This window comes from Arachis hypogaea, chromosome 7, assembly GCF_003086295.3.
Source record: "Arachis hypogaea cultivar Tifrunner chromosome 7, arahy.Tifrunner.gnm2.J5K5, whole genome shotgun sequence".
Classification (NCBI taxonomy): domain Eukaryota; kingdom Viridiplantae; phylum Streptophyta; class Magnoliopsida; order Fabales; family Fabaceae; genus Arachis; species Arachis hypogaea.
The window spans coordinates 29,020,594-29,034,367 of NC_092042.1; the positions used below are offsets into that span (position 1 = coordinate 29,020,594).

Here is a 13,774-nt window from a genome sequence, read left to right on the forward strand (position 1 = left end):
TGGTCACCAAATGCACCTCGGTACCAATGCAAGTAGATATCTGCCTGATGCTGTGAGGGCACCGTGTCATCGAGAAGAACTAGACTATACCGGTTCGTCCACTGCATAACCCAGGATGAGTGGGTTCCAGACCAATCCTGATTCTTCGGACCTGTCAAAACTTCGCCGTGTGCTTCACCTAGGTCTCGCTCCTGATCAGGAATACCCTGAGTCAAGCCAAACTGCCTCCTCAGTCTATCAGATGCATGCCACTCAACACATTCAAAAGATATAAGTGGAACTGTGGCACTCCAAATAGCAAAATGCTGACGGATGTCAAGAGGAATCACTTCCGGATCGGTCCTTCCAATTGCATAAGGCTCCCAAACAAACTGCACACATTATGCAAGTAATCATAGGATTACACACAGAATAATAATACGGCTAAACGAATAACCAAGCCAACTAATCAACTCAAATAATCAATATACAACTCAAATAATCAAACATGACACATTATGCAAGTAACCGAGGATTACACAATTAATAATAACACGGCTAATTGAAAACAACTACGTATTTATTACAACAGACCTGTCCTTCTTGCAGAGCATCCAGGTATCCCCTAAAATGCTCAAGTTTCCTCAATCTGTAAGGCCAATTCACACGTTCCCAGTTATGCCACCTAACATCATGCAATTCGTTAATATACATTTATCAACTAAATTTAAGATACATTATTAAAAAGTGTTTATTAATTAAGTTTACCTTTTTGAAATCGGAAAGATTCGAGGATTGCTAGGAATCGGCGCAAGGAACGGTAGGCGGATCCAAGCCCAGGCAAGCAAGAGTGTCAACGGACCATCAATCTCCTTACAGTCGACACGAGTTGCCCTACACAAAGCTCTGTACAGGTGTGCTAGGCATGCCGAACCCCAACTGAACTGTATTATCCCGGCAAAGTTACGAAGTAATGGGAGAAACTTCCAGTGCACCCCTGCTCCAGACTTATCTCCAAACATAACGGTTCCAAACAATAACATTATGTGGCACTTCACGTACCTCTGAATCTGGATATCATCAACCAACACTAACCGATCCTTCAATGCTCGAAACCACGTCAACTTGATGAAACTTCCCCTACAGTCTGCCTGCCTAGGTGCAACACCAAACTGATCCAAGCATTCAGCCTCTAACGCCTCATAACTACTCAGTGTCGGTCTCGTAACTGGCAAAGCATTCGTCGGAAGACCATAAATTAACGCCACATCCTCCAGTGTCACAGCACACTCACCAACCGAAAAATGGAAGCTGTGAGTCTCGGGGCGCCATCTCTCAATCAGAGCATTAACCAATGCTGCCTGACATTGGACAACTCCAATCTGTGAAACATAATAAAAACCGGTGTCCCGTAAAAACCCCTCCGCTATTGGATTGTACCGATCTGGCGGCATGTAGTGGTCACATTGCAACATTCTAGATCCCTAAACAAAAACAATAATATTAATAAATTAACAAATTAAACTTAAAAGAATCGAATTTTCATTATCAAATAATCAGCCACACATAAGAATCAATAAATATATTAATAACAACAATACAATACAATACTTTATACAAATAACTATTATATTATCTATTAATACTCAAATAACTAACTACTCTATTTTATTCTGCTCTAAGAGCAAACATACAATAATAAATCAATCACTAACCCTTCATTAATTAATTATTTATATTAAACTTATAACATAAATAATTAATTCAACAATTTCTAATTCATAATATTTATTTACGAACGACTACTAATACAATATTGATTAACTACAAAAAAATTATTTATTACTAACAATTAAATTAAAACTACTTAACTTATTTATTTATATTCACACGTACAGCACACACATTGCACTACTATATGTATTCTATTCTACTGATAGTTAAATTCAACGCTACTAGCAGTAATAATTATTACTATTACAATACTATATGTATTATTAATATTAATAACAATTATTAATATTAATATTAATATTAATAATTATTAATATTAATATTAATATTAATATTAATATTACTTATTAACAATTATTAATATTAATATTACTTATTCGATTTATTTATCATACATCCAAAATTTTATAATAACCGTATTATTATTAACAATATTATTATTGCAATTATTCTTTTAATAACAATATCAATATTAATATCCAATAATCTCTAATATTATTTTAATTGAATTCAAATATATCTAAATATTATTACTCCACTAATTCCTAACATTATCATTACAATAAACTATTACTAATCTCTAACATTATAAATATTATTTTAATTAAAATAAAAAATTTTGGATTGAAAACTTACATAATTAGGATGATCAAGATAATTAGCAATATGAAGTTCTGGACGATTCACATCTTTTATTTTTCTTCTTTTAGGCATACTGTGGTCCAATTTTTTGGAGCTCAAACCTTCAACAATGGAGTTGTTCACCGTGGCTTGGGGGTGGGGTATATGGGAGAAGGGAATTGTAACAAAGTGAAAGTGAAATGGGAAAGGGAAAGGGAACTGAAACTACCTTAAGGGAGCTCGGGTGGTTGGGATTTGATCATCAAACATGGACCAACGTGCATGCGCGACATGTGGCAGGGGGGTCACAAATCGGACCGTCCGATTTGCGTACCTTCCCAGCCCAAAATCGGACCATCCGATTACAGCTCCTCAAATCGGACCGTCCGATTTCTTCGATCCTGGCCGTCACACTCTGGTTATGCACCATGAAGTCCCATATCGTTGTTATACACCACTTCTCCCCCAATATTAAAAATAAAAAACTCGATATTTTTAGCATTTTCATTGGAGTAGTTGCCATATTTAAAAAACTACTCTAGAAGAAGGTTTCGATGAACTAAAGAATTAAGAAAGCTTTAAGGATCCGTTTGAGTAGGTCCATAAATTACTTTTTTTTTTAACTTATGAAAATATATAATATTAATGTCTACTACAATTTTTAAGACTAAATTGCAGCTTTTTAAAAGACTATTTTAGTGTTTATGGAGAAGTTAAAAAAAATGACTTCTCTCATGATAAAAATTTTTTTATGATTCTTTTCTTAAAAGAAACATTTTTAAAACTAAAAAACTAAATACAAAATAACTTATTTACAAGTTACTTTTAATATAAGTATTTATTGTTTAATCTATTTTTAAAAAAATAACTTAATTAAGTTATTTACTCAAATTAGGCTTAAATTTCAAACTGAAATTTGGGATGCTGAGATCATGACATTAGCTCGTTTGGATAAGTCTGGTACAATTTTTAAAATCAAATTACAGCTTTTTAAAAAACTATTTTAATGTTTATGGAGAAATTAAAAAAAAATAACTTTTTTTGTAATAAAATTTTTTTATCACCCATTTTTTAAAATAAATATTTTTAGAATTAAAAAGTTAAAAATAAAATAACTTATTTATAAATTATTTTTAATATAAATATTTATTATTTAAATTTTTTTTAAAGTAACTTAAATTTGTGGTTTGTAAAATTCGCATCCTATTTAAAGACGTAAACTTAAATTTTTATGGCACGCAAATAAAGACCTGAAAAGATTTTTAAATTTATTTTTAGATAAAAAAATTAAGTACCATTTAGTTTTTTTCATACACGTTTTACAACTAAAATAAAATTATTAGAATAATTAGATTAGATAATTGAATTTAAAACAAAATAAGAAGAGATATAATGGCAATAAGTATTTATATTTATGTGAATTAATTAATTTTTTATTTGAAAAATTCTCTTGTTAACTTTTAATTAGAAAAAAAACTATTTAATTTAACTATTATTTCTAATAAAGTTTAATTATTCTGTTGGTCTTTATATTTTTGTAAAATTTTTAATTAGGTCCCTATATTTTTTTTTTCTTTTAATTGAGTCCTTGTACCAAATTTTTTTTAATTGGATTCCTATATTTTTTTTCTCTTTTATTTGGGTCCCTGTACTAATTATTTTTTTTTAGTTTGGTCCCTATAAAATTAAGCCAATTACTGCTAAGAGGGACCTAATTGAAAAAAAAATTGGTGCAGGGATCCAATTTAAAAAAAAAGTATAGAGACTGTTACGATGGGTAACTGGAGATTAATGGGTTGGACAAGTTTGGCTGGCCCAATCGTCTGAACGGTGAAACGTCCAAGTGGGTTTGTGCTCCGAGACCCCATCCGACTTGTGTAAGGGAGAATGGGGGTGGTACTTGCAAAGACACTCCGATGCCAAAGTCAGCAAAGGGGTAAAACAGGTCTAGAGAGTATTGGGCTTCTGAGATACCTGAGAGGTGCCAGTGTATTTATAGTGGTGAACCCATAACCACCGCTGAAGTAGTTCCGCCTTTTGAGGTGGATAACCGTCCCTTTATCTTAGGGAGGTTGAGATATGGCTCCTGGAATTGGGTAGAGAGGTTTTAGGGGCAGTTACTCATTTGAATGAGTGATTATCTGCCAGCTAATCTTCGTCCCCGACTTCTTTAGGGTTAGTCGTGGTAAGAACCGACTTCGTAGGGAAGAGGTCGGTACAAGGTGAGGCTCAACCCTTTTGGGTTGGCCTTTTGTTGGGACCTGGGCCTTATCATTGGGCCAGGGTATGAACAGTGCCCCTAGTCGAGCCCAATTTCTTTTAAGATTTGGGTTCGAGTATTCTACTCGGGGTTGTGACCGACTTGTGAGGGAACCGACGTGATTGTTTGCAACCGACGTGAATTTTTGTGACTTTTGATTTTCACAGTTACGTCTAATCAAACGTCGCGTCCGTTAGGGGTATGCGTAGGTATTAATTACCTTGGTAACGGTGCATTCATTAATGATCGCTTCCATTTTTACCATTATGCCCCTAACGTGCTTATAAGTGTTTCCCCCTTCTTTCGTTGTTTCGTTTCTTCGATTTTTCAAATTTTCCCTTTCATCTGTTCGTGGAACACTTTCGTATCTGTTCGTGGAACACTTTCGTTGAAGGCTTTCATCTTCCTCTACCCCTTTTCAGGCAAAGGTTGGTTCTTTCTTCCCTTTTATTAAGTGCTTCTGTTTGCATGCCTTTTATTTTCTTTGGAGAGGGAGAAGATGACGCCGTAGGTTTCTGTTAGATTCCATGCCCCCTTAGGAACTCTCGTTTTTTATTCTTTTTTCTTTTTCCTTTGTAGGTTTTCATCGTACCTTAGGAAAAAATGTCTTCTGTAGAAGTTCTTGCTCAGTGGGTTGATGTTACAGTCTTGGGGGAGGAACCCTTGGTTGATGCCGAGTTTATCACCAACCTTCACACTCATCACCATATTTGTACCTCTGAGGAGGATGAGCCAAAGTATGAATTGGTGGTCCTGGGTCTGGAAGACCGGGTTTGTTTTGGGAGGGATACTGAGGAGGTCCCTCATTTTTTTCTACATGTATGAAAGCATGATTACCCGTTTGGGTGTTTTTCTTCCATTTTCTAATTTTGAAATAGCTGTTTTACGTCACTGCCGAGTTGCTCCTACCCAACTTCACCCCAATTCTTGGGGTTTTCTGAAAATTTACCAGTTTATCAGCCACGCCTTAGATTTTCCGACCTCTTTGAGGATTTTCTTCTATCTTTTCCACATGACCAAGCCCTTCAGTGGGCTAAATAACAAGCAGCAATGGGTGTCTTTCCTAGCCATATAAGGTCGGAGAGTTTTTACCCTTTTTGATGAATCCTTCCACGACTTCAAAAATTATTTTTTCAAAGTTCAAGGTGTAGAGGGTCACCACCCCTTTTTTCTGGATGAAAATTCTGTTCCTCGCTTTCCTCTGTACTGGTTGGAGGCCTCCCCCTGTGAGAAATATGGCTTGGACGACTTGGATGAGGTGGAGGCAGCCATTGTGGGGTTCCTCCGAGAAGTGTGGGGGAGGGCCCCATATTTGGATACCAAAAAATTTCTCCACGGGTCGCCGACCTTTGTCCAAACACAATTAGGTAGCCTTTGCCTTTTTTGCTTTATTTCCGATTTGTTTTCCCGACTTGTCTGACTTTTTTTGCTACTAATTTGTTTTTTGCAGAGATGGCGAAGAGGAATTCCAGTGAATCTTACCAGAGGGTCCAGGAGGCCAAAACGAGGTCCCGAGCCAGGACCGGTAGCGCCAGGGTAACTAGCTCTCCTCTTCCTCTTCCTCCCCCTTCTTCCCAAAATTTGGGGACCTCTTCTCGTACTATTGTTGTTTCCTCCTCGGCCTCTTCTCAGCCGCCCCCTTCCCCCCGATCTTTTCCTGAGCCAGACAAGAAGAAGCACAAGACTTTAGAGTCTTCCTCTTTTTTTGAAGGTGAGGCTAAGGTGGATGCTCCTTCATTTATCCGGAAACACATCTATCCCCATACCCGTATAGGTATGGATGATGTTTTTGTCCGGAACCACCTCACTATTCTGGCTCAGGAAAATGTCAGGGCGGTGGCGGTGTGCACTAAGTTTCTTGATATTTTTGAGAAGGCTCCTCTTAGCTCTATGGGTTCAACTTCGAGGGTTGAAGAGTTGGAGGAAAGACTTCTCATGTATCATAAACATGAGAAGGAGTTGAAGGAGGAGGTCGCTAAATTGAAGGAGGCGAGGGATGGCCTTCGGGAGAAGGGGAGCAAGTTACAAGCCCAATGCAATATGGAGGAGGGCTTGAGGAAGAAGGCGCAAGAGAGTTATTCGAGCTTGTTCAAGGACCTCGTGGAGGTGAGGAAGGACTTGTTGAATTCTCGGACTGCTTACGCCGAGTTGGAGGACTCTATTGCTGAGGGAACCGAGGAGGCTTGGAGGATTTTTAAGGAGCAGGTCGGAGTCCTTGCTCCCGATCTGGATCTCTTTCCTTTGGACCCTGACAAGATTGTCATTGATGGGGCCATTGTGTCTCCTCCCCGACCTGTGTCTGAGTCTGAGTTGAAGACTCAGGGTCAGAGAATCATAGAGTCTCCTTGGTGGACGAAATTGTGATCACTGTTCTTTAAGTTGTATGAAATCATTATTGTGGCACCAGTTGTTATCACAACTCCGTTCAACTAACCAGCAAGTGTACTGGGTCGTCCAAGTAATAAACCTTACATGAGTAAGGGTCGATCCCACAGAGATTGTTGGTATGAAGCAAGCTATGGCCACCTTGTAAATCTCAGTCAGGCAGATTAAATTGGTTTATGGATTTTCGAAAATAAAGATAAGAAAATAGAAATAATAAACGAGATAGAAGACTTATGCAGATTCATTGGTGAGAATTTCAGATAAGCGAATGGAGATGCTGCATGGCTCAAGGACGCCTGCTCTCCTACTGCTTCTACTCAATCCTTCTTACTCCTTTCCATGGCAAGCTTTGTATAGGGGTTCATCATCAGCGGTGGCTACTTTCAATCCTCTCGGGAAAATGATCCTATGCGGCTGTCACTCGCACGGCTAATCGTCTGGAGGCATCACCCATGGTTGATGGCTACATCCCATCCTCGCAGTGAAAACTAATGCTCACGCACTCTGTCACAGTACGGCTAATCACCGGTTGGTTCCCGCTCCTACTGGAATAGAATCCCTTGATTCTTTTGCGTCTGACACTAACGCCCAGCACTTGCAAGTTTGAAGCACGTCACAGTCATTCATTACCGGAATCCTACTCGGAATACCATAGACAAGGTTAGACTTTCCGGATTCCCAGGATCCTACTCGGAATACCACAGACAAGGTGAGACTTTCCGGATCCTCATAAATGCCGCCATCTATCTAGCTTATACCACGAAGATTCTATTGGGGAATCTAAGAGATACGCATTCAAGCTCTGTTGCATGTAGAACGGAAGTGGTTGTCAATCACGCGCGTTCATAAGTGAGAATGATAATGAGGGTTATCTAACTCATTATATTCATCATGTTCTTGGGTATGAATGAATATCTTGGAATAAGAATAAGATAGATTTGAATAAAAGATAATAGAATTGCATTAATACTTGAGGTACAGCAGAGCTCCACACCCTTAATCTATGGTGTGCAGAAACTCCACCGTTGAAAATACATGAGTAAAAGAGGTTCAGGCATGGCCGAATGGCCAGCCCCCCTAACGTGATCAATGATCTCCTAAGATGAAGAATAAAACAAAACTGAGACCAAAGATTTCTAATACAATAGATAAATGTCCTATATATACTAGACTAGCTCCTAGGGTTTACATGAGTAAGTAATTGATGTATAAATCCACTTCCGGGGCCCACTTGGTGTATGCTTGGGCTGAGCTTGATCAATCCACGAGCTGAGGCTTCTCTTGGAGTTGAACTTCGAGTTTTGACGTGTTTTGGGCGTTCAACTCCGGATCATGACGTTTTTCTGGCGTTTAACTCCAGACAGCAGCATGAACTTGGCGTTCAACGCCAAGTTACGTCGTCAATCTTCGAATAAAGTATGGACTATTATATATTGCTGGAAAGCCCTGGATGTCTACTTTCCAACGCCGTTGAGAGCGCGCCAATTGGAGTTCTGTAGCTCCAGAAAATCCATTTCGAGTGCAGGGAGGTCAGATTCCAACAGCATCAGCAGTCCTTTTGTCAGCCTTCTTCAGAGTTTTGCTCAAATCCCTCAATTTCAGTCAGAATTTACCTGAAATCAAAGAAAAACACACAAACTCATAGTAAAGTCCAGAAATGTGAATTTAACATAAAAACTAATGAAAACATCCCTAAAAGTAGCTTGAACTTACTAAAAACTATATAAAAACAATGCCAAAAAGCGTATAAATTATCTGCTCATCACAACACCAAACTTAAATTGTTGCTTGTCCCCAAGCAACTGAAAATCAATTAGGATAAAAAGAAGAGAATATACTATAAATTCCAGAATATCAATGAATATTAATTTAATTAGATGAGCGGGACTTTGTAGCTTTTTGCTTCTGAACAGTTTTGGCATCTCACTTTTTCCTTTGAAGTTTAGAGTGATTGGCTTCTCTAGGAACTTAGAATTTCGGATAGTGTTATTGACTCTCCTAGTTAAGCATGTTGATTCTTGAACACAGCTACTTATGAGTCTTGGCCGTGGCCCTAAGCACTTTGTTTTCCAGTATTACCACCGGATACACAAATGCCACAGACACATAACTGGGTGAACCTTTTTAGATTGTGACTCAGCTTTGCTAGAGTCCCCAGTTAGTGGTGTCCAGAGCTCTTAAGCACACTCTTTTGCCTTGGATCACGACTTTAACCACTTAGTCTCAAGCTTTTCACTTGGACCTTCATGACACAAGCACATGGTTAGGGACAGCTTGATTCAGCCGCTTAGGCCTGGATTTGATTTCCTTGGGCCCTCCTATCCATTGATGCTCAAAGCCTTGGATCCTTTTTTTACCCTTGCCTTTTGGTTTTAAGGGCTATTGGCTTTTTCTACTGCTCCTTCTTTTTCTTTCTCAATTTTTCGCCATTTTTTTTTCGCAAGCTTCCTTTTTCACTGCTTTCTCTTGCTTCAAGAATCAATTTCATGATTTTTCAGATCATCAATAACATTTCTCTTTGTTCATCATTCTTTCAAGAGCCAACAATTTTAACACTCATAAACAACAAGATAAAAAATATGCACTGTTCAAGCATTCATTCAGAAAACAAAAATTATTGCCACCACATCAATATAATTAAATTAAATTCAAAGATAAATTCGAAATTCATGTACTTCTTGTTCTTTTGAATTAAAACATTTTTCATTTAAGAGAGGTGAAGGATTAATGGATTTTATTCATAGCTTTAAGGCATGGTTACATGCTAATGATCATGAAGTAGAGACACAAAACATAGATAAACATAATACTAAAAACCGAAAAACAGAAAGAAATAAAGAACAAGGAATGAATCCACCTTTAGTGGCGTCTTCTTCTTGAAGGACCAACAATGTCCTTAAACTCTTCTATGTCCCTCCCTTGCCTTTGTTGCTCCTCTCTCATTACTCTTTGATCTTCTCTTATTTCTTGGAGAATGATGGAGTGCTCATGATGTTCCACCCTTAATTGTTCAACATTATGACTCAAATCTTCCAAAGAGGTGCTGAGTTGCTCCCAATAGTTGTTGGGAGGAAAGTGCATTCCTTGAGGCATATGTTGATGATGAACTTCCTCATGTTCATCTTGAGGGCCGTGAGGAACTTCTCTTGTTTGCTCCATCCTTTTCTTGGTGATGGGCTTGTCTTCTTCAATGGAGACATCTCCATCTATGATAACTCCGGCTGAGTAACATAGATGGCAAATAAGGTGAGGGAAGGCTAGCCGTGCCATGGGTGAGGACTTGTCGGCTATTTTATAGAGTTCATTGGAGATGACCTCATGAACCTTTACTTCCTCTCCAATCATGATGCTATGGATCATGATGGCCCGATCCACAGTAACTTCAGATCGGTTGCTAGTAGGGATGATGGATCTTTGGATGAACTCCAACCATCCTCTAGCCACAGGCTTGAGATCCAGTCTTCTTAGTTGGACTGGCTTGCCTTTGGAGTCTATTCTCCATTGAGCTCCTTCCACACATATGTCCATAAGGACTTGGTCCAACCTTTGATTAAAGTTGACCCTTCTAGTGTAGGGGCGTTCATCTCCTTGCATCATAGGCAAGTGAAACGCCAACCTCACATTTTCCGGACTAAAATCTAAGTATTTCCCCCGAACCATTGTGATATAGTTCTTTGGATTCGGGTTCATACTTTGATCATGGTTTCTAGTGATCCATGCATTGGCATAGAATTCTTGAACCATCAATATTCCGACTTGTTGCATGGGGTTGGCTAGGACTTCCCAACCTCTTCTTTGGATTTCATGTCGGATTTCTGGATACTCATTCTTTTTGAGCTTGAAAGGGACCTCGGAGATCACCTTCTTCTTTGCCACAACATCATAGAAGTGGTCTTGATGGCTCTTGGAGATGAATCCCTCCTTCTCCCATGACTCGGAGGTGGAAGCTTTTGTCTTCCCTTTCCCTTTTCTTGAGGATACTCCGGCCTTAGGTGCCATTGATGGTGATGGAAAAACAAAAAGCTTAGGCTTTTACCACACCAAACTTAAAATGTTGCTCGCCCTCGAGCAAGAAAGAAAAGAAAAGTAGAAGAAGAAGAAGAGAATAGAGTAGAGAGGGGGGGAAGGGGGTTCGGCTATTTGGGAGAAGATGGGGTTTGTGTTGTGTGAAAATGAAGAAGAGTGGAAGGGTATTTATAGGGAAAGGGGAGGGTTATAGGTTCGGCCATTTTGGGTGGGAATGGGTGGGAAAATGAATTTGAATTTGATGAGGGTAGGTGGGGTTTATGGGGAAGAGTGGGTTGATGTGAATGGTGAATGGGGTAATTGGGAAGAGGAATTGAGGTGATTGGTGGGAAGTGTTGGGTTTTGTGACATGGGGAAGAGTGAAAATGAGATTTGGATTAGGAGAGTGTGATTAGGATTAAAGGAAAGGTGGGAATATGGTAGGTGGGGATCCTGTGGGGTCCACAGATCCTGAGGTGGGGATCCTGTGGGGTCCACAGATCCTGAGGTGAAAAGAAATACCATTCCTTCACCATATAGGCGTGTAAAATGCCTTCATGCATCATTCTGGCGTTCAAACGCCCATTGATGCACGTTCTGGGCGTTCAACGCCCATGTAATGCATGTTTCTGGCGTTGAACGCTAGTTTCATGCTTGTTTCTGGCGTTCAGCGCCAGTTTGTCCTCTGTGTGCACATTCCTAGCGTTAAACGCCAGGTTGTTGCTTGTTTCTGGCGTTCAGCACCAGAATGGTGCTCTGTTCTGGCGTTGAACACCAGCCAGATGCATCTTACTGGCGTTGAACGCCAGTCTGCGCTGCCTCCAGGGTGAACAATTTTTTTCTTCTATTTTTGACTCTGTTTTTAATTTTTTAGATTTTTTTCGTGACTCCTCATGATCATGTACCTAATTAAACACAAAAATAACAAAGAAACAAAATAAAATAAAATTAGATAAATAAAATTGGGTTGCCTCCCAACAAGTGCTTCTTTAATGTCAATAGCTTGACAGTGGCTCTTCATGGAGCCACAAGGTGATCAGGTCAATTTTAGTGTGTAGTCCCAACACCAAACTTAGAGTTTGGATATGGGATCTTAACACCAAACTTAGAGTTTGGTTGTGGCCTCACAACACCAAACTTAGAGTTTGACTGTGTGGGTTCTTCTTGACTCTGAACTGAGAGAAGCTCTTCATGCTTACTCTCCTCTGTCACAGAGGGATGGCCATGTGCCTTAAACACAAGGTAGTCCCCATTCAATTGAAGGACTAACTCACCTCTGTTGACATCTATCACAGCTCCTGCTGTGGCTAGGAAAGGTCTTCCTAGGATGATGCATTCATCATCTTCCTTCCTAGTGTCTAGGATTATGAAATCAGCAGGGATGTAAAGGCCTTCAACCTTTACTAACACGTCCTCTACTATTCCATAAGCTTGTCTCACTGACTTGTCTGCCAATTGTAATGAGAACAAGGCAGGTTGTACCTCAATGATCCCTAGCTTCTCCATTACAGAGAGTGGCATCAGATTTATCCCTGACCCAAGATCACATAGAGCTTTTTCAAAGCTCCTGGTGCCAATGGTGCAAGGTATTAAGAATTTGCCAGGATCTTGTTTCTTTTGAGGTAGAGTTTTCTGAATCCAAGTATCTAGTTCACTAATGAGCAAGGGAGGTTCACTTTCCCAAGTCTCATTACCAAACAGCTTGGCATTCAGCTTCATGATAGCTCCTAAATATTGAGCAACTTGCTCTCCAGTCACATCTTCATCCTCTTCAGAGGATGAATAGTCTTCAGAGCTCATGAATGGCAGAAGGAGGTTTAGTGGAATCTCTATGGTCTCTGTATGAGCCTCAGATTCCTCAGGATCCTTAATAGGAAACTCCTTCTTGCTTGAAGGACATTCCAGGAGGTCTTTCTCACTAGGATTTTCGTCCTCCTCCTCCACTATGCATTCGGCCACTTTGATTAAATCAATGGCCTTGCACTCTCCTTTTGGATTTTCTTCTGTATTGCTTGGGAGAATACTGGGAGGAGTTTCAATGACTTTCTTACTCAGCTGGCCCACTTGTGCCTCCAAATTTCTAATGGATGATCTTGTTTCATTCATGAAACTGAAAGTGGCCTTTGACAGATCAGAGACTATATTGGCTAAATTAGAAGTGTTTTGTTCAGAGTTCTCTGTCTGTTGCTGAGAAGATGATGGATATGGCTTACTATTGTTCAGCCTATTGCGTCCACCATTGTTAAAGCCTTGTTGAGGCTTTTGTTAATCCTTCCAGGAGAAATTTGGGTGATTCCTCCATGATGGGTTATAGGTGTTTCCATAAGGTTCACCCATGTAATTAACCTCTGCCATGGCAGGGTTCTCAGGATCATAAGCTTCTTCAGAAGCTACCTCTCTAGTACTATTGGATGCATGTTGCAATCCATTCAGATTTTGAGAGATTATGTTGACCTGTTGAGTCAACATTTTGTTCTGAGCCAATATGGCATTCAGAGCATCAATTTCAAGAACTCCTTTCTTCTGAGGTATCCCATTATTCACGGAATTCCTCTCAGAGGTATACATGAACTGGTTGTTTGCAACCATGTCAATGAGTTCTTGAGCCTCTTCAGGCGTTTTCTTCAGGTGAATAGATCCACCTGCAGAATGGTCCAATGACATTTTCGAAAATTCAGAGAGACCATAATAGAATATATCTAATAGGGTCCATTCTGAAAACATGTCAGATGGACATCTTTTGGTCAGCTGCTTGTATCTTTCCCAGGCTTCATAGAGGGATTCACCATC

The 13,774-nt window shown here is 39.4% G+C and overlaps 1 protein-coding gene across 1 annotated transcript; it reads right to left on the reverse strand.

Moving 5' to 3' along the window:
• Window positions 1-84: 84 nt before the first annotated feature.
• LOC140174333 (serine/threonine-protein phosphatase 7 long form homolog) lies at window positions 85-4,859 on the reverse strand. Its single transcript, XM_072198774.1, has 5 exons — window positions 4,815-4,859; window positions 748-1,463; window positions 574-664; window positions 152-371; window positions 85-101 (listed from the first exon to the last, which is right to left on the reverse strand). Exons 1-5 carry the CDS (start codon window positions 4,857-4,859, stop codon window positions 85-87), a joined length of 1,089 nt encoding a protein of 362 aa, XP_072054875.1.
• Window positions 4,860-13,774: the final 8,915 nt, after the last annotated feature.

Excerpts from the sequence above, each read along its gene's own strand:
- LOC140174333 (XM_072198774.1), bottom strand. The coding sequence starts at position 4,859 with ATGGTAAAAATGGAAGCGATCATTAATGAATGCACCGTTACCAAG. Across the intron at positions 1,464-4,814 it reads ATGAATGCACCGTTACCAAG|GGATCTAGAATGTTGCAATG; the intron begins GTAATTAATACC and ends GTTTTTGTTTAG. Across the intron at positions 372-573 it reads ATGCTCTGCAAGAAGGACAG|TTTGTTTGGGAGCCTTATGC; the intron begins GTCTGTTGTAAT and ends TAATGTGTGCAG.